Raw genomic sequence first — 20,485 nt, forward strand, 5'->3', positions numbered from 1 at the left:
TATTGCTCTTTGAAAAGTCTGCAGTGATTGCTTAGCCTCATTTTGTAATTAGTGACTAAATGAGTGGTGAATCACAAAATGACAAAGCTACAGTTTCTGTTCTGATATTACAAACACAGTAGGTGACTATTAATCATACATGTTATAATGGAATTGTTCAGCGTTGTGAGTCATGGTGTCAGGTTTGACTTTTGCATTTAGCATTGCATTTTTGTTCCTTGAATTTATAATACGTGTGTTCTTTTGTATTCCTTTTCATCTTGCATGATATTTGATTAACTCTAAAAGCAATATGACACTCTGTACTGATAAATGGTCATAACAAACTCTTAGTTGTATGATACAGCTAATGTACACTATATGTTCAACAGTTTGGGGTCAGTAAGATTGTTTTATTTAAAGAAAGAAATTATTTTACTGTGAAAGAATGCATTAAACTGATCAAGGGAGACAGTAAAGACATTTAAGATTTCTAATTGTTCTTTGTTCATCAAAGAATACTGAAAAAAAGTGGTTTTCACAAAATTGTTAAGCAGCTCACCTGTTGTTGATAATAATAATAAAGAATGTTTCTTGGTCATAAAATCAACATATTAGAAGGATTTCTGATCATGTGACACTGAAGACTTGAGAAATGCAGCTGACAGCATTTTCAAATATATTCAAATAGAAAACTTATTTTAATACTAACATTTAACAATATTGCAGTTTTTAATGTATTTTTGATCAGATAACTGCAGCTTTGGTGAGCATTAGAAACTTTATTTAAAAAACTAGAAAAACTACTGAAATATTTGAACAGTTTAGTTCAAATAAGAGCCGTAAGGCTGGTAAAAGCTGGTGAGGTGAGCAGATATCATCCACAGACTCCTAATAAAAGCAGAATATATGATTACCGGTATCTCTGGTACACTCAATAAAGGGTGTTCAGGGGTTTCATTCTGTAGATAAGACTGACATTTCTCGAGAAGCTGGAGAAGTAATAATAATCAGATGTTTTATGCAACATGTACACTCTTTATCTTTTTGGTTTCCAGGAATGTGGGAGGTGGAAAGAACTCCTGTTGTTGCATTCCTCCCGGAGACTGCAGTGGGACCATGTGAATCTTGGAGTTCTGGATTACCAGTTAATTGAAATTCCTCAAATTCCTCTGGGGCGAGTGCAGGAGTCAAAGGCAACTGATTAATTCTGCTACTCAAGATAATAACTTTCCTACAGTTTGTGTACGAACTACTGCTTAAAAGAGTATGCAAACCATTGCATGTGGGGGAAAAAAAGTATATGCAAACCACAGTATCCTTTAAAGATGACATTTCTGGAGTTCAGTGGTATAGTATTTACAGGATTTACATTTCACAGCTGATACTTCCTCGTGTTGTAAAAAGTCTTGCTTTGTTGATTCACAGGCCCTCTTTGTGAAGACCTCCAGAGGTCATACTAGCAAGTCACGACATGTAGAGGACTGTTGGGGTTTTATTAGGATGGGTCATTGTGTTAAGATAGACTGAGCCACAGTAAGTGTTGGGTCACTGTTCTGCAGCTGTGGAAATAAACAGCTTCATTATAAACCCCACACATTCAAGTGGGTGGATAAGGGCCTCAATATTTTTGATATTCGTCACACAAACAGGTGCTGTGTTGTTGGTTATCCTTTTCAGATTTCCGTAGACAGATAAAATTATTGACAGAAGTTTACCTTCAGGAAACAAACAACCGATATGATAAAAGAGATTAAACTTAGTGAGATCATACAGTTCATTTTCAACATTACAATGAATAGTATTACTACAGTACTCCGTGTACATCCCCTCTGAACAAATACAAATGTTTTTTATTTATTTTTACAGTGTATGGAAAGATGGCAAAATTTAAATCTATTAAACATATACTTAATAAAAACGGAAATATATGACATTAATATCTGTAAAATAAGTAAGAAATGAGTTCACCCTTGATTCAATTCTACATATGTCCTCAATAACTTTAAGTACTTTCTTGGGATTGAGTGAACAAATTCATGACAAATGAACTTCAGGAGGATGACCTCCTTAAATGCCCTGGTCTTTAATGGGAAGTGTACAGAATCCCCCACAGGTGCTCAAGAGTGTTGAGACTCGGTGAAATATTTGTCCACTGAAAGATTTTCATCTTGTGAGGATGTATATAGTCATTGTCATGTTGAAAAAAATGCCCATCAATCCGGGGAATGAGGCGAGGGTGCCATCTTCCGTTTCAAGTTTTTGAATTACGTCACTCATTTTAGTGTGAGTTCATGACAGCACTGATGAAGAACAACTTCTTCACATTTTTAAGAGCTTTACCACCCCTGAACTTCACTGTGAGAACCAGACACGTTACTGTATTCCTCCTCTGGCAACCCCAGAACATTTTTGGAAGCTATTAAATCTGAAATGATTGACTTGGTCTCATGAGACCAGAGTGGATTCCCAGACGTCTTTATTTTTTAAATATGAACAGTTCAGTTGCCAAACAGTCACATTTATCATAGCTTTTACCAGCTCTAAAACACTTGCTTGGTACACTGCTGTTTTTCTTACTTATCGTATCGAAATGAGAGCTTAAAGTGAGTGCCTGATTATTTCAGGGGCTTTGTCACAAGCTCAACGTTTTTGTGTTTGTATTCTTTTGCTATATTTTCACACTTAAAACAATTATTTGGTACGACTTTCCTCTTTTTTCAAAGAAATATGTCTACTGGCAGTTCTCTCCCAAGTGATTCCACTGTTGACTGTGTTAAGTCTGAGAATGATTCGGTGGGCTATGTACCATGTTTAACTGTCAAGAAATGACTCCTCTTTTTGGTTTAACACACCCACCTGTTGATAAAAAATGGCCTTTGACTTGCACCAGATCTTCTGTTCTATTTACTTTTATTTTGTAACTCACTTGTGTACACATTTCTGCGACACAACATTTTATCACTGTGATAATATATATATATTTTTCCCCTGAATAAATTTAATTATTCTTTTTTGTCAAAAAACTATTTCTGATGACCCCCTTATGTATAATAGGCTAAGATATTTCCTACAGAAACTATGATTGATAAGAAGTACAACCCGAATTCCGGAAAAGTTGGGACGTTTTTTAAATTTGAATAAAATGAAAACTAAAAGACTTTCAAATCACATGAGCCAATATTTTATTCACAATAGAACATAGATAACATAGCAAATGTTTAAACTGAGAAAGTTTACAATTTTATGCACAAAATGAGCTCATTTCAATTTTGATTTCTGCTACAGGTCTCAAAATAGTTGGGACGTGGCATGTTTACCATGGTGTAGCATCTCCTTTTCTTTTCAAAACAGTTTGAAGACGTCTGGGCATTGAGGCTATGAGTTGCTGGAGTTTTGCTGTTGGAATTTGGTCCCATTCTTGCCTTATATAGATTTCCAGCTGCTGAAGAGTTCGTGGTCGTCTTTGACGTATTTTTCGTTTAATGATGCGCCAAATGTTCTCTATAGGTGAAAGATCTGGACTGCAGGCAGGCCAGGTTAGCACCCGGACTATTCTACGACGAAGCCATGCTGTTGTTATAGCGGCAGTATGTGGTTTTGCATTGTCCTGCTGAAATAAACAAGGCCTTCCCTGAAATAGACGTTGTTTGGAGGGAAGCATATGTTGCTCTAAAACCTTTATATACCTTTCAGCATTCACAGAGCCTTCCAAAACATGCAAGCTGCCCATACCGTATGCACTTATGCACCCCCATACCATCAGAGATGCTGGCTTTTGAACTGAACGCTGATAACATGCTGGAAGGTCTCCCTCCTCTTTAGCCCGGAGGACACGGCGTCCGTGATTTCCAACAAGAATGTCAAATTTGGACTCGTCTGACCATAAAACACTATTCCACTTTGAAATAGTCCATTTTAAATGAGCCTTGGCCCACAGGACACGACGGCGCTTCTGGACCATGTTCACATATGGCTTCCTTTTTGCATGATAGAGCTTTAGTTGGCATCTGCTGATGGCACGGCGGATTGTGTTTACCGACAGTGGTTTCTGAAAGTATTCCTGGGCCCATTTAGTAATGTCATTGACACAATCATGCCGATGAGTGATGCAGTGTCGTCTGAGAGCCCGAAGACCACGGGCATCCAATAAAGGTCTCCGGCCTTGTCCCTTACGCACAGAGATTTCTCCAGTTTCTCTGAATCTTTTGATGATGTTATGCACTGTAGATGATGAGATTTGCAAAGCCTTTGCAATTTGACGTTGAGGAACATTGTATTTAAAGTTTTCCACAATTTTTTTCACAGATTGGAGAGCCTCTGCCCACCTTTACTTCTGAGAGACTCTGCTTCTCTAAGACAAAGCTTTTATAGCTAATCATGTTACAGACCTGATATCAATTAACTTAATTAATCACTAGATGTTCTCCCAGCTAAATCTTTTCAAAACTGCTTGCTTTTTTAGCCATTTGTTGCCCCCGTGCCAACTTTTTTGAGACCTGTAGCAGGCATTAAATTTTAAATGAGCTAATTAAGTGGATAAAAGTGTAAAGTTTCTCAGTTTAAACATTTGCTACGTTATCTATGTTCTATTGTGAATAAAATATTGGCTCATGTGATTTGAAATTCCTTTAGTTTTCATTTTATTAAAATTTTAAAAACGTCCCAACTTTTCCGGAGTTCGGGTTGTAGTATTTTTTTTATAATACTATTTTATATTAACTGAATTGAATCAACTGCAATGCATGATTACAATATTTTGAAGTTTGTTTTATTATTACAAACATTTATATTTATTCTAGAAATGTCCATGACTATTTATTATTGTACTAATTAACATAACTTGTTTTTCGAAGCAGGGAATAGTGATTCTTAATTGAAAATGGCAGTTGCTGGGGTAATTTTTGCTCCAGTGCTCTGGTTGAGAAGAAACACTGATTGAGAGACGATTCAAATTTCGCAAACCAGCCCAAAAGATGGCTTGCCTGGTCTTACCCGGTATCCCAGACTTGGCTCGTTTTAGAGTTTTTTTTTTGGTATTTTTCAGACTGACATTCAAAAATGAATGACCATGAGATAGCCCAGGACCATCATAGACACTGAGTGGGACAATATGGGTTTGTCAGTGGCAGACTTCAACGTTTAACTCGCAATTCCGGATATTTAGTAACTGAGATCAATGATACATTGACATGAGTTTCAAACCAACACATACCTGCAGGAATGGCAGTGAGCGCCCCCTAGCGCCTGCCGCGTGTACTAGCTGGACTGATTAGCCCTATCTTCCCCTCATCTTGCAGCAGCACAGGCAGTCAGTGCCTGGTAGCGATTTAGACGAGGGCGTATGGACTTGAGGCAGCAGTGAATGCATTTCCCACAGACTGTGGTCGTACTTTTCTCCTCTCGTACGGATTACCACTGAGTTCACATATCGCCTAAACGCCGTATCGCATTTTCCCCCGCTGCATTTCTCCATCTGAAGGCCTGTCACAGAGTAAAGTGTCTCGGTTGTGCGTGTGTTTAGACAGCGGAGCGAGAGCAGCAGTGTGTCCCCGATGGCTGGCTGGAAAGACGGCTCAGTGCAGGAGAAATATCGCCTGGTGGTCGTCGGAGGTGGAGGCGTCGGGAAATCAGCATTAACCATCCAGTTTATCCAGGTAAGCGGATAGATGGCGCAATCTTATGTGCTTCTCGGCCCTTTAAAAAGATGTGAGGGTGTTTAGGAAATATGGATGGATCTTGCTCACAGAAATGGGGACCCCATAAGCGGAAAAGGGGGTTCAATAATCAGAGCAAGGCCTGCGTCACTTTAACTCCCCGCCTTTATTTAAGAAAATTACTGATTAAACGTAAAAACAAATATATAATGAGAAACGTAGGAGTTAATGGATGTAGTAAGAGTTAAAACTCTTTATCGAAAGTGCTGTGTATAGTTCATAAGGATGAGAAACACTTTCGTAAACTGTTGCATATTAGACTGAGTTACAACAAATTAATAACAATAGCAGGCGATTGAAATACCTGAGCCATTTGTTGACTATGAATATATTTAAAGACTGCATAACAATGTTATGCAGTATGTAAAACAATATTGACAAGTTTTCCCTTTTTTCTTTTGGATAGTTGTCTAGTCACTATAGAAATGTTTCTGCCAAGATACCATAGTTGCTGTAGTTAGTGTTTCTTCTGCCAAATCTGTGCTAATGACATTTCTCGTCTAAGAAGTTGTTTTCAGAATCAGTATGTCATTTTAGTTGTTTTTGAGGAAATGGGTGGTTAATGCCAGGTTATTATAGTAAAAACTACAGTAATGGGTTCAGTTATTGTTACACTCATTCATGAGACATGGGACAAAACTTGTATCACAACTTTATCTGCTTAGTTATCAAAATACACATATACACATACATATATAACATATACACATCACAATTAACCAATAAGGGTAAATAGAATGTTCCCAACACAAATGTATCTTTTATTTGATCTATGATATTACATTATTCTCAGACAGTTAATTAAATTAATCAGTACTAATTATTATGCTTATATTTTCTTTGTTCAATTATGATTTATTAACTCCATTGTTAAAATAATAAAGAAATTGATTAGGATTTTTAGGTGTTTTCCCAAAGTTTAAGTAGGCAAATTCATGTTACATAAGAAAAACAAAATGGCTACTGCATTTCATGTGATATGCGAAACAAGATTGTTGTGTGAATATCATAAGCGGTCAACAACACTGTAAGGTTTTCCATCTGGCTGTGGTGACAGCTCAATAGTTGGAGCCGATAATCGGTTTGAAGCCATCCTGTTGTCTCAGTCCATTCATTCATTGAAGTGAATGCTAAATTTGACACTGTTGTAATGTTACACAAGAAAAAATTCTGTTGCATTACCTATTGTTTAGTTTTGTCTGTTTTGTTCCAGTACTCACAAGACAGGAAAACAATAAATGGCTTTATTTTAGGTGACCTATATGGCTGCGATGCCCCAAAACGGTGTCTAGGAAGACAACTGACTAGAGTGTTGAGACACAGTCTAAATCTGTCACTAGTAAAGTTGTCTCATCTCTCCTAGTTTGTCACAATGAACCTTAAGCAAGGCAGTTTTATTTACGGCAGATTACAGGGTAAAAGTGTCTTAAATAACTTGGTACGACTGGCAACACATCGATTTGGGCATAATTCAAGAAAATGTATTTACATGCCCGAGGAAGCTGATTTACTAGGAATTCAGAATTTCTTATCTTTTAGGTATACGTTCAACTATTTTATCTTGATGAAGAAAACCAATGATAAATGTTAGGGTGAGTGTACAACCAGCTTGTCAGCTGTTTATTAATTTCTTGTGTGAACTTAGATATTAAAAGTACATTTGTTGGATTTAAAAGCAGCGAAATACAGTTGATATTTCCACTGAATCAGTCTGATCTGCTTAAAGCAGCAGATCAACATCAGAACAGGTGTTTTCTCTTTAATTGCTTTCTTCATCATAGTAGTGTTGTATCTTACTTTCAATCATGCCAGATTGCTGTTTTTTTTTTTGCGTGTCACAGTCTCCTCCCCATAAACCAGTTTTATTATAGACTTACTGAAATATTGCTTTCTTTGTCCATATGTTTGCAAGCATTAGCAAGAGAGGAATTCAAGCGGATTAATATGCTTGATCACCTCATACGCATGTGATTTTCACTAATGCTTAACTGCTGCTGGCAGTGCCACATTTGAGCTTAATAATCAACATTTGTTGACATGGTCATGATCTGTTACTAGCAAATGCACTGAATAAAACACCTTCAGCTAGTAATGTAAATCAGACTACAATTAAACATTAACCTAACACACTTCAGTGTTCAGTGAAAGTTTAATATTCTGAAATGGGGTTTAGTATGATTTCCACTGGTACTAAATGTGTAAAAACGAGAGTAGTCCAAAGAAAACCATGGAAGATCCTTCCTGTTGGAGTGTTTCTAGAAGTCTTTGCCAGTGAGAAAACGCAGCCCAGCTGTTTCTGACTCCAGGCTTTCCCGTTCAGATGTGTGTTAATCAGGGAGATTTCATCTGAGTCATGTTGGGTTAATGACCATGGAGAAGCCGGAATCCGGCCTCTGAAAGAGGAAGTTCCTCCACTCCTGCTCGGTCTCTAAGGACCTCCTGGATGTGTATGGGAAAGTATGTGCAGCCTCCTAACTCACACCGCTTTGCCACTGAATGTTAGGTGCATGCGTGACATTCTTTGTTAGTTATGCTGTTGGAATACATAATTGATCGCTGTCAAAATTTGGTTGACGATACTGCAGTGATGCATTACTTTGCTTGACTGCTACACACCGTGCCACAAGTATGACTGACTTCAATACAAAAGCAGAGAGGTTGATCTCAAACTAGCGTCATGACATGGGCTATGATCAGCGCCAGTTAGACATGTGACTCAGACTGAAATAGATTAGTTGACGTCATTGTGATGCAACCCAAGCTGTGTAGTAGAAGTATGGCATTTCATGGAGTTTTGTGCAGATATTAGTAGCAGATTACCTTTTTTTTGCTTTAAAATGAATGTTAATAATATATTATAATGTAAAAGATGATTTTTGTTATTATTTTTCCCTTTTGACTATTTGAACTTTGTGTCATAGATATTAATTTAATTAATGAATTATAATTTAATTATAATAATATTAAATAATATTCCCACTGGTATAGTTTTAGTTTTTTATTTTTAACTTTTAAAAAGGTGGAGTTGATGTAGTTTGTGCTGTGATTTAAAGCTGCAAGAAAATCATTGTTTTTGCCTTTGGTTTTCCTAGATTGTTAGTTGTCAGCTGAGCTTCTTGTAAGTAATGGCTGTTCCTCATTAGCAAATGTGTGAAAGTGAAATCATTGCAGGCCTCACTGACATTTTTTGTCGTTTCAGACGGTCTCAGAGTACACTAAGCGTAGCATGGCACTGGTGAAGGCACGATCACATGTTAGCTAATATTAGCTTTTATCGCTGGCTCTCATTTCTGGGAGAATGGACTCCCTGCAGCACTGTTTCCCTACGACTGCAGCATGGTCAGTCCTTGGTGCTTACATATGAATGTTTTAGCTTCAAACAAGACCTATACTGTACTGAGGGAATGCAGAAACAGCAGCATTCTAATAACATAAAAGGATCATGGTAGACAGTTTGTATTGCTTATATGTCACTGTCAAACGGGTTGCTATAATAAATAGTTATTAATATTACTTTTTTTTGTTGTTTTTTTATAAATTAATAGTTTTGTTTAGCAAAGACACATTTAATTGATCAAACACAGTTTGACTTCTAACCCTAGGGTTGTGGGTCCGAATCTCGGGCTGGCAATACCATGACTGAGGTGCCCTTGAGCAAGGCACCGAACCCCCAAATGCTCCCCAGGCGCCGCAGCATAAATGGCTGCCCACTGCTCCGGGTGTGTGTTCACAGTGTGTGTGTTCACTGCTGTGTGTGTGCACTTTGGATGGGTTAAATGCAGAGTACGAATTCTGAGTATGGGTCACCATACTTGGCTGAATGTCACGTCACGTCTTAATATAACACCCAGATTTTTTACTATAGAGGAAGTAACAGTACACCTGTCTAGTTGCAAATTGTAATCCAAGAGATTCTGTGTATTGTTTTTTGGTTCCAATTAATATCTCTGTTTTATCTGAATTTTATAGGAGAAAATTATTGGTCATCCAATCTTTTACATTTTTAACGCACTGTTAGTTTAGATAATTTAGGAGTTTCATCTGGTCTTGTGTATATATATATATATATATATATATATATATATATATATATATATATATATATATATATATATATACAGTTGAGTATCATCAGCATAACAGTGGAAACTAATCCAGTATTTTCTAATAATACTACCAAGGGGAAACATGTATATTGAAAATATACAGATGACCTAGGATAGATCCTTTTGGTACTCCGCAATTTTATTTATAGTTTGTTTCCTGTCTTTTAATTTTGTAGGATATTGATCTTATTTTTGTTTTTCTGGTTCAGTTTTGCCATCCCTGCTTACTGTATTGCAATTTTAAAGGTTTGTTTTCACTTACCCAAAACACAGTATCTGGGGTCATTGTGTATATTAGACCAGATTGCTTTTTTATATATATATCTGGCAACCCTTCACTTGGAGCTTTAAAGAAGATGAACTGTTTGTGAGAAGAAAGAGTGCAGTCAAAAGTGGAAGTAAAGCAGCACATGTATGCAGACTGAAGAGCAGCCGATTGATCAGGAGTTATAGTAGCTTGAATTACACACACCTTGTAGCTGCATTATATTATAATATTTTACTCTAGCCAGGTGGAGACTGAGACACGGCTAAATTTTGTCATATTTGCCAAACACATTCACATCTTCTGTGTCATAACACTGTGATCAACAAGATGGGAGATCATATATTGAATCATTGGAAATCTAGTTGAGGGGAAAACTATCAGTGAAATAAAGACTTAAAAGTCAATTAATAATTTTTTATATGTAAACTTTACCTTTAAAGAAATCATAAAAATTTCAAAATGGGTTTGACAGTAGTAAGTGTGAAAGACTGTGCGTGGGAGGCTGTGTGAAGCAGGTAACATGAGAGTAGAGATGTTGTTTTCTTCCTGCAGACTCACCTGCTGATTTCTCACACTGCTGTACTGATAAACATGCTACTATTATAGGAAGAAGAAAAAGGACCTCCAAATTGTACAAGTACTTTCCCATACTACCATAAAACATTTTGGGGGTCAGTAAGGTTTTTTTTTTTTTTTTTTTGTGAAATAAATAAATAGTGTTATTCAAGGATGCAAAAGTGACAGCAAAGATTTCATAAATTTATAATGTTATAAAAGATTTTCAATTAAAGTTTATTTGTATAGTTTGTATTTTTCATGATACACATCGTTGCAAAGCAGCTTTACAGAAAATTACGTTTCTACAATATATTTACTAATAGCTTATTAGTGGTGATTATGTCAGGTAATGTACATATGGCAGAAATGTACAGAAAAATCAATTAAAGATGTAATCAGACAGATGATGAACACTATTAACCGCAATTATTATATGTTGCAATCAAACTTATAGCAAAATTTGTTAGTTCTGTATGTTGTTTCAGGGTTGGCATCATCTGAGGTCCTCCGAGGGGTTGGCATCATCTCTTCTCTGGTGTTCTGGATCCAGACTGAAGCTTGTGTAAATCCTAGTTACGTGGCAGAAACAGAGAAACAAATAGAGATATAATTAGCGTAGCTGCTGTTCCAACAAAGCAAAAATTTGTTGTTTAACCCAAGTTAAAGAATAATAATGTGCATTTGATCAGATATAACTGCAGTACAAGATTATGAGATGTGTTATTTGAATGCTTGGCCAAAGAGATATGTCTTTAATCTAGATTTAAACAGAGACAGTGTTTCTGAACCCCAAACATTATCAGGAAGACTATTCCAGAGTTTGGGAGCCAAATAAGAAAAAAATTCTACCTTCTTTAGTGGACTTTGCTATCCTAGGAACTACCAAAAGTCCAGAGTTTTGTGACCTTAGGAAGTGTGATCGATAGTAGCGTGGTAGAAGAGTAGTTAGGTACGCTGTAGCTAACCCAAAGCCTTACAGGTAAGTAAAAGTATTTTGTCACCGATACAGAACTTAATAGGTAGCCAGTGCAGAGACTGTAAAATTGGGGTAATATGATCATATTTTCTTGACCTGATAAGGACTCTAGCTGCTGCATTTTGGACTACCTGTAGCTTGTTTATTGAGGATGCAGGACAACCACCTAGAAGTGCTTTACAATAGTCCAGTCTAGAGTTCATGAATGCATGAATGAGCTTTTCTGCATCAGAAGCAGGTAATGTTTTGTAACTTGGCAATGTTTCTAAGATGAAAAATGCTGTTTTTGTAACATGGGAAATATGATTTTCAAAAGACAAGTTGCTGTCTAATATAACACTCGAATTACATTACATTTGTCTGGATGCAAATTGTACTCCAAGAGATTGTGTACTGTTTTGTGGTCCAATAAGTAATATATCTGTCTTAATCCAAATTTAATATGAGAAAATGATTGGTCATCCAATCTTTTACATTTTTTACAAACTCTGTTAGTTTAGATAATTTAGAAGTTTCTTCTGGTCTTGTGAAGATATATAGTTGAGTATTATCAGCATAAAAGTGAAAACTAATCCCGTATTTTCTAATAATATTATGAAGGGGCAACATGTATATTGAAAATCGCAGAGGACCTAGGACTGATCCTTGTGGCACTCAGTACTTTACTGGTGATAATTGAGATGACTCCCCATTTAAATAAACAAAGTGGTAGCGATCGGAAAAGTAGGATCTAAACCATCTTAAAGGGAGAGTTCAACCAGAAATGAAAATTTGATGTTTATCTGAACTAGGGCTGCTCGATATTGGGAAAAAATGACATTGCGATATTTCATTTTTCTGCGATATATATTGCGATATGAAATCTAATCAAATTTTTTCTTACAAACAAAAATGGGGTGAGCAAACTTACATTCTCATTTTAAATGATTTAAACATCGATACCATCGTGTCAATTGATTAATATGCGCGAGGGCAAGAGAGCAAGACAGCGCTTTGTTGTTTGAAGATGGTGAGCGTGCGGCCGGGGCTCGCTCTCTCTCGCGCGCTCTCTCTCTCTCTGCCCTGTCAAAACTTTCACTCTATGATGGTTAAGCTGTGCAATTAATCCGCGAATCACATTCGTCAAGGGCCGGGGAGCAGCTGGCCCGTACAGTTAATGAATAACGGATCAACTACGACATCCTACATCGCACATCCTGCGATGTGACTATCGTGGATTCGTACATCGCGATATCGATGCTTAAACGACACATCGTGCAGCCCTAATCTGAACAGTATTTATTTTGTGTTTTACCTCTGATTCACGCAATGTCCAAACTGTTAGAATTCTCTTGAGCGCGTTCTCAGTAGCAGGTGCGTGAGGCGTCGTCTTCTTCTTGCTTTATGGCAGATCACAGACTTACAAGCGCATTACCACCACCTATCACCTAAGTGGACCATTGACACTCCTAATTGTAGGAGTAGATAGATTGTAGATAGAATGTCAATGGTAAATTTGAGAGATAGGTGCACATCACAGTAACAATAAATCATTAATTATATTTTATTTATACACATAGTGATAAACAGTTTTGGCTTTGACCACTGGCATTCCACAAACTCCACCTATGAGCTGAGTCACAGTTAATTTCCTCTTGTCTGATGTAATATTCTCAAGAGTAGCTGTCAGTTCAAGCCAAGCAGTGAGCTAAATAATGTCAGTTATAAGCACACTTTTTCATTGATCATAGAACAGTTTAACAATTGTGATTTGTCAGTTTGCAAGGGCCTGTTTTTGTTTGACTTGTGGGTACGGTTTTGGTTAGCACATTATGGAAATTGGTCAATTTGGTGACATGTTCTTTCTCTTTTCCCCATGTAATTTCTTAGCCAGTGTGTCACACTAATGATTGAACATTTTGCTGGTTGGCCTATGAAATGCTCACATTTAGGTTTTTGTTGCAAGATACCCCTTACGGCCAGGATTTTGTGGAGGATCTTCTAGATTAAGCAAAGAAAGATTGCTGCCCTTTTTTATTATTAATTCATGCTTTTTGTTTATTGCTAACAGTGTATGATAATCCATTTTGTTCCATGTTGTTAGCTAAAACAAACCTATAAATGGTGAATGATGGGGCGGTCTCAACTATATAAGATCCCAGTTATGATTCAGAACTGCAGAAGGTAAAAGGTCAGACTGGCTGTCGTAGCTCAAGTGCTTGTCATTCTTTAGCTCCACCCATGGCTCACCTCCAGGAGCTTTGCTTTTTCCAGAGAGAATCGTAAAGCTGTATCTTTCTTTTATAAATATGATAAAAATAAAGACTTTTTCGAGATATGAAGGATGCAGTACTTCTTTATAGATACTCAATATTAACATGAGATTGGGTGAAACTGTGTGTTAGGTCATCTTTAAAAAACTTTTAGTGTTAAGTAAATATTTACAATTTTTGTTTTTTAATTGATTTTTTCTTTGAAATGCAAGACAAAACAGTAAAAAGCACATTTTGGCTATTTAGTTGTATGCAATGGTGAAAAAATTAGCAAAATTCATGGGGAAATTTTTTGAAAAACCGTGTTCGGTATTCAGCCCTCGGCCCAATGTTTCATTTTGTTCATTTTTGAATTTGGCCAAGAATTTGAATTTTTTTGAATTTGGCCATTTTTGGTGCATCACTACTTCCCTGTACAAACCGTGATTCACACGACATTTCAGGATTCGTTGAATATGTTAAAAAGAAGAGCATTTATTTGAAATAGAATATTGTTGGAACTGCCTTTGATCAATTTAATGCATCACTCTTGATCAATTTAATACATCCTTGCAGAATAAATTAGTTTTCTTAAAAACAAATACATATAAACATATTAAAAAAAAAATATATATATATATATATATATATATAAATATATATATATATATATATATATATATATATATTCACACGTGTGTGTTTGTGTGTGTGTGTGTGCGTGTGTCAAAATGACGTTGGACTTAAATGACATTGGGTCATGATAATAAAACCCACAAAATGCTGTTTGAGGATTAGACCACAGCAACCTGCTGCTCATGTCACATGCCAACCACCAACTAATGTTCTTTAATTCTTAACCCCAGAGAGAGAGGGTGGCAAAGAAAATTAAAGTTAATTAATTTAAAAATTAAATATTAAATAAGTTGACCTCAGTGGAAAAATGAAATCATAAGGAACCTCTTTCAGGAATAGAACCACGATCAGATCAGAGCCAGGAACTTCTACATGTGGCCTTTGCTTTGTAAAAATCGAGAAAAAGAGGCCCACATGCCTCTCCATGAACCTCCTTGCGGAAACCTATTGATTCCAACTGGCACATTGGGGAGATGCTGTAAGCATAAACTTCTTAGATGTGTTATGCTTCGTCCCAGCTGTAGCTTATCCACTGCTGTGCTGACTTCTCCGGTTCTTTAATAAAGCACAGCGACAGGCCAATTCATTGCGGTGTCTCAGGAGGCTCTACCTCATCATCAGAAATGGAGCACACGGCGTACCTCATTTACTTGCTCATCTATTGTAGGATACATACGCCTGGCTCATCTAATAATACACCTCTCGAATGTTTTTCAGACCTCATTTAAATGAAGTCATTCTTTTCCGATTTGTGTCGCTACTGAAAACACAACTCTGCACTGGTTAGAGTAGCAGTTTGCAGAAGTGGTAAGTTTTGGTTACATGTGTTTTGAGCGTGTGTGTGTGTGTGTTTGAAGGAGAGGAGAGGAGTGTGACTCTTTATGAGAGGGGGAGGGTATGTAGACTCTGTTTGTCTGATGTTTGTTGAGTGGCGCCCACACACATCTCTCGCTCGCATACTGCCTCTTTCGTTAACTTCTGTGGCTTTTATGTGGCTCGCGTTCTACTGAGGTATCCTGTTTACTTGTGCTAACTGCTGGATGAACATCTATTGACTGAATCGTGCTCACACCTTGTCTGCTTTACGCTGTGCTCTGAAAATTATACCACACCTTTTCTACCCTGAAGAACAAAAAACAACATTTCCATTGCGTAACAAACATACTGTGTATTGAGTTTGCATGCTAAGAGGATTTTGAAGTTGAACAATACTTTTGCTTTTCTTGGAATTGTGTTAATGTATGTTTGTTTTCTTCCAAAGTGACTATCAAAAGTTTGTATTTCTAATACGCCAATCGTTTATCAGGTATAAACGAGGAGAATAAAAGGAGATCGGTCACGTCAAGCAGTCTGCTGAGCATCTGCAAAACGTATTCATAAAGTTGACATCTGCTTTAATATCTGCTTATTGATATATCTGCTATTCAATTATAATCAAGTCTAATTTTTAAAAATCAGAGTTCTGTCTGTTCAATAGTAAACATGTTATTTTAGCTTCTATTAGGACCATCAGTTTTGCAGAAAAGAATGTCAAAATTTCTCAGGTGCACTTATGGGTTAACTTAGGATGTCCGGTCTACACTATTTTTTTCAATTTAAATGATCTGCGTACATGAGTCAGACCCATAATCTTTGGTAATTGCATTATGTGTAATTTAGAAGTGCATTTATAATATTACTGTTTAAAATTTCTGTTTCCAATAAATGGTTTAAAACTTTTAATTAATCAAAGAATCACTATTTTTCAAAAATAATTTAGGCAGAGCCATTGTTTTCAACATTAATAATAAGAATTGATTTAGAGATGTACCAATTGCAATTTTCTTGGCCGATTCCGATTTATTTGTTAAAGTGATCTGCCGATACCGATTTTTGCAGATTCTGATTTTTTGCCCCTAAGAGATATACTTGACAGCATCTACAAACAAAAATCTACTTTTCTTCAATTCAAAGTAAAAAAAAAAAACAAGTAAAAAGTCAGTATTAAAACAATAAAAAATAAAAAATACTGCAAACAAAAGCACAAATAAATGCAATAGAATAAAGAGAGCTAAGCTAGTTTTTCAGGTTAAGGTTTTATTCAGGTAAGAAATACTACAGAAATGAAAGTAATCAAATGTAAAATTTTATAATAGGTAATTTCTGTAGTCTTCATAAAAATAAATACAAATTAATGCTTACCATTAAAATTATAAAACGTATTCAGTCGAGAGTTTTTCTTTGTTCTTTGATTAACATGACAGAGAGCAACAGGAATATTGGACCTCAGTCACTTTAAGAATTTATCCACGGACCCAATATACTCTTACACAACATACCTTCTCTTTCTCAACTATTTAACATTCCAAAACTGACTCTTTTTAACTGGATACTCGCCAAACCAGCCATTTTGATGTCATTTTGTATTTAAACGTTTTAGCACAGTTAGCCAATCATTTTGGTATTTGTGGCTCACACAAGCTGTTTGAGACTGAGCGCAGCTTGTGTGCTCCTCTAATATAGATCAGTGGTGTAAGAGCGAAACCTGCGGGAATTACTAAAATAATGTTCAATACAAGCAGCATTTAACCGGCGTGAATGAGACATGTGTGAGAGAGAAGGGGTCGTCGGAGAGAATAGAGCGAGAAAGGGGAGCTGATGTGACATTATTGACTGTGCCGCTGGTAACAAAACAGATTGGCTTGAAATCAGAAAGAAGTTAGACTGATTGACCGGTCACCGATCCGGACCAGTCATGATTGATTCCGATCTCTGGCTCATCGATCGGTGGATCTCTTAATTCAGTGGTTCCCAAACTTTTCCATTCTACGACCCACCTAGACAAGTGTAATCTATTTCACGACCCACCAAAATATATATATATAAAAAAAATAAGAAAACGATTGACATTACTTTAAGCCTAATCTTAAAAGTTTGATGACAGAAATTAAGTATTTAATAAAAATAACAAATTTTCACTACTAATATTTCAGTTTTAATTTTTGTTTACAGACGTTAAAATATGTAGTGTTCATAAAAACGTGAAGCAGGCTCACTCTAGTGAACTGTAATCTGCGCTGCTGTGTTTTGTTGCAGAAAATACATTCATGATCTTCCGTTTGTGTCGGCGAGAACGGAGCACAATCCAACACTTATTTAGAAAAGCATGAGAAGCAAAGCAGAGCTATCTAACACAGTTTTGAGATTAAAATAATTGTGAAATTGGTAAAAAATTATAATAAACAGATGTGTCTCATTTTAAATAATAATAAAAAAAATATATTTATTTTTGTGATGGTTAAATAAATGTTCAGCAATATCTTCAAAAGACTTCTGAACTTTGGCAAATTTTTCTCTAAACAGAGATGATACATCAAGGAAATATTGCAAACTTTTGTACATTTTGTTATGTGGAAATGTTTAAATCTTGTAGTGTTACAATTAATCCTGCATTTGTGCCCTGCTTATGGAATTACATTTGTTTCAATAATAATGAACGAAACTTTATAAAACTGAACGTAACTTTTTCAGAAACTATCAAAAATATGCCATTACAAAAGAAGAAAAACACTATGAAAATGAAAAAAAATTAACTCAGTCGCACAAATTTAACAGGCTCTTCAAATATGCTTCATTCTTTGTTAATGTTTTTCAAAGATTCGTTTTCGCTAATCGTGGATTCTGAATTCATTGCTACAGATTTCGCTTACGTTTCGCAGTTTTTCGTTTGGTGTTTTGACACAAACATCTCATGGGGGTGGTGTTAACAGTGATCTACTCTGATTGGATAGTGAGCTTTTGATGGACAGGTGCTCTCTGACCGGGAAGTACAGACGCCACCCAGTGGCCTCTCTCGTCCTTCACTGTCGTCGCTCCTCTTTTGTATACTTCCTATCTCCTCCGGGGTTCTCGAGACCGGTGAGTGTTGCAGGTGTCGCTCATTTCCCAATCACTCCACGGCTCTCGGCCCCGCCCCACTCGTCACATTCGTGCAGCCCTAGACTGAACTGTGTGAGTGTGTGTGTGTGTTTTTATTGAAACGCAAATTTAGCTGCAGCCAAGTGACTTTGTGTGACCCACCTTGTTCCATTCTGTGACCCACAAGTGGGTCGCGACCCACAGTTTGAAAACCCCTGTCTTAATTGATTTCTTGAGCACAAGATTATAAAGGATCATGTGACAATGAAAACTGGAGTATTCTCTGCTCAAAAGCTTTGCCACCACAAGAATAAATTAGTTTTTAAAATGTATTAAAATATAAAAAAATATATTTTTTAATTGTAATAATATTGTAAAATGTTTTATATTTTAAAACATTTTAATAATTGTTTTATATTTTACAGTATTGCGGTTTTTACTGTATTTTTTTAAATTGCAGCCTTGGTGAGAATAAGAAGCTTCTTTTAGAAACATTTAAAAAATGTTCTTCGTTAATAATGTTGTCTTTTTTTGCAAGCTGGACGAAAAAAGTTATTTGCTCTCTGAAGCTGGGTGGGTAACAATGCAAGTCTTTATTGTGGCAGCAAGTGTGGAACAGTCACAGGCAGGAGGGACATTATGAAAGTGCTGACCTGATATCACACTCCCAAACAATTGCAGTTGCTCAACACCCCCATTCTCATTTGGTCTTTATTTCATTGTGCTGCGGAGCAATGTTTAAGCCTTTTGGCATTGCCTGCCCTGATGATTTTCCATACAGGCACGTGCCACGGGGTCAGTGGCTTTATAGTGGGCTTTAATGAAGTTACAGTTCAGCTGCTCTTTGAGTCACTGAACTCATGGCGCCTTCCCCCGGAAGTCTGGCCAGCGAATCAGCCCCCCTTTCCTGCATTCCTCATGTGCCCTCAGTATGCATGCAGAACTCACCCTGTCCTCCTGGTCTAGCCCAGTATGAGCCACACACTCCCCTCAGCCCCAAGCTCTGCAAGCTCACATTCAGATCTGCTTCCATCCAGTCAACATCCAGAGGATTGAACCAAGTCCCACCTGACATATTTTTCATTCTTAATAATCCATTTTTATTTAAAGCTAGAAGTGTTGTCTTCCCCTTTGGTAAGAATGCAGAAGAGTTCTTATCTTTGGATAATAATAAATTTGATAATTGATGCATGGATGTTGTAACCACTGGCCTCTTTTATCAAATTAAGCAACAAATTATTTATGTTTCTTTAATGTTAAGAAATTAAGCAAGATTTTATTTTAAATGTATATTTTCAAAATGTTTTGACAAACTACATATTTGCTAGAAATTTATCACAGATCACATGAGGTATTCAATTTGACGTGTTGAAAGAAAGTTATGTGCATGACTTTTTACCGAACAAACTTTTATCTACAAAATTAAGAACATACACGTTTCAGAAATTTTAATTGCAGTTTGGTGATCTTAATAATTTCGAATATTAAATCATAATTATCGGAAATAAATAATAAATTGTAGATTTTTACATCCTTTAAGATGATGAAATTAAGTCATATTTTATTCATTTTTATAATTAAGTACTTGCAATTTAAAACATATAGACAAAACAATTTTCAAATTACTGATTGATGGCAGATCTCTTTTTTTATGATCAACATTTTTATTCAGATTAATTTCACTTTCAGAAATAAATCACAAGTCAAGGTTCAAAAGAACTATGTACAAACAGATGCCATGAAGCTGTCCACTTATACAGAGAAAGAGGAAAAAAAATAAAAGTGCAAAAAAATCAGTGAAGCATAGTAGGGATGTCAACTTTTCATCCTATCTAGCAACATCTCGGCAACATTTGTCCAACTCCGAATAGTGTTGTCCTTTGCGCCGTTGAGCCTCGCAGTGGTACCTTCGAGCAAGGCAATGTCTCTAAAGTTTGATAGCCAAGTTAAAGTTAAAGAAGTGGATGGTTCTATCCATAATTTCAAAATTGTCTTTTGGCAGCAGTACTTAAAAAAAGTAGGGGATCTCAAGGTACATGTAAATGCATGATATCTGAAAGGACGGAACATACAGTTTTCCAAAAAGGAACCACCACCGGGCATTCCCAAAACATATG

At 36.3% G+C, this 20,485-nt stretch overlaps 1 protein-coding gene across 1 annotated transcript in view; it reads left to right on the forward strand.

Moving 5' to 3' along the window:
- The first annotated feature begins 5,258 nt into the window (after positions 1-5,258).
- LOC132119467 (ras-related protein R-Ras2) overlaps positions 5,259-20,485 on the forward strand; it is a 47,164-nt gene continuing 31,937 nt past the window's right edge. The window contains exon 1 of the mRNA XM_059529478.1: positions 5,259-5,636. Coding sequence (XP_059385461.1) covers positions 5,535-5,636 — 102 coding nt within the window. The 5' untranslated portion in view covers positions 5,259-5,534. The remainder of the gene's footprint in view (positions 5,637-20,485) is intronic.

Source organism: Carassius carassius, chromosome 3, assembly GCF_963082965.1.
Source record: "Carassius carassius chromosome 3, fCarCar2.1, whole genome shotgun sequence".
NCBI classification, from domain to species: domain Eukaryota; kingdom Metazoa; phylum Chordata; class Actinopteri; order Cypriniformes; family Cyprinidae; genus Carassius; species Carassius carassius.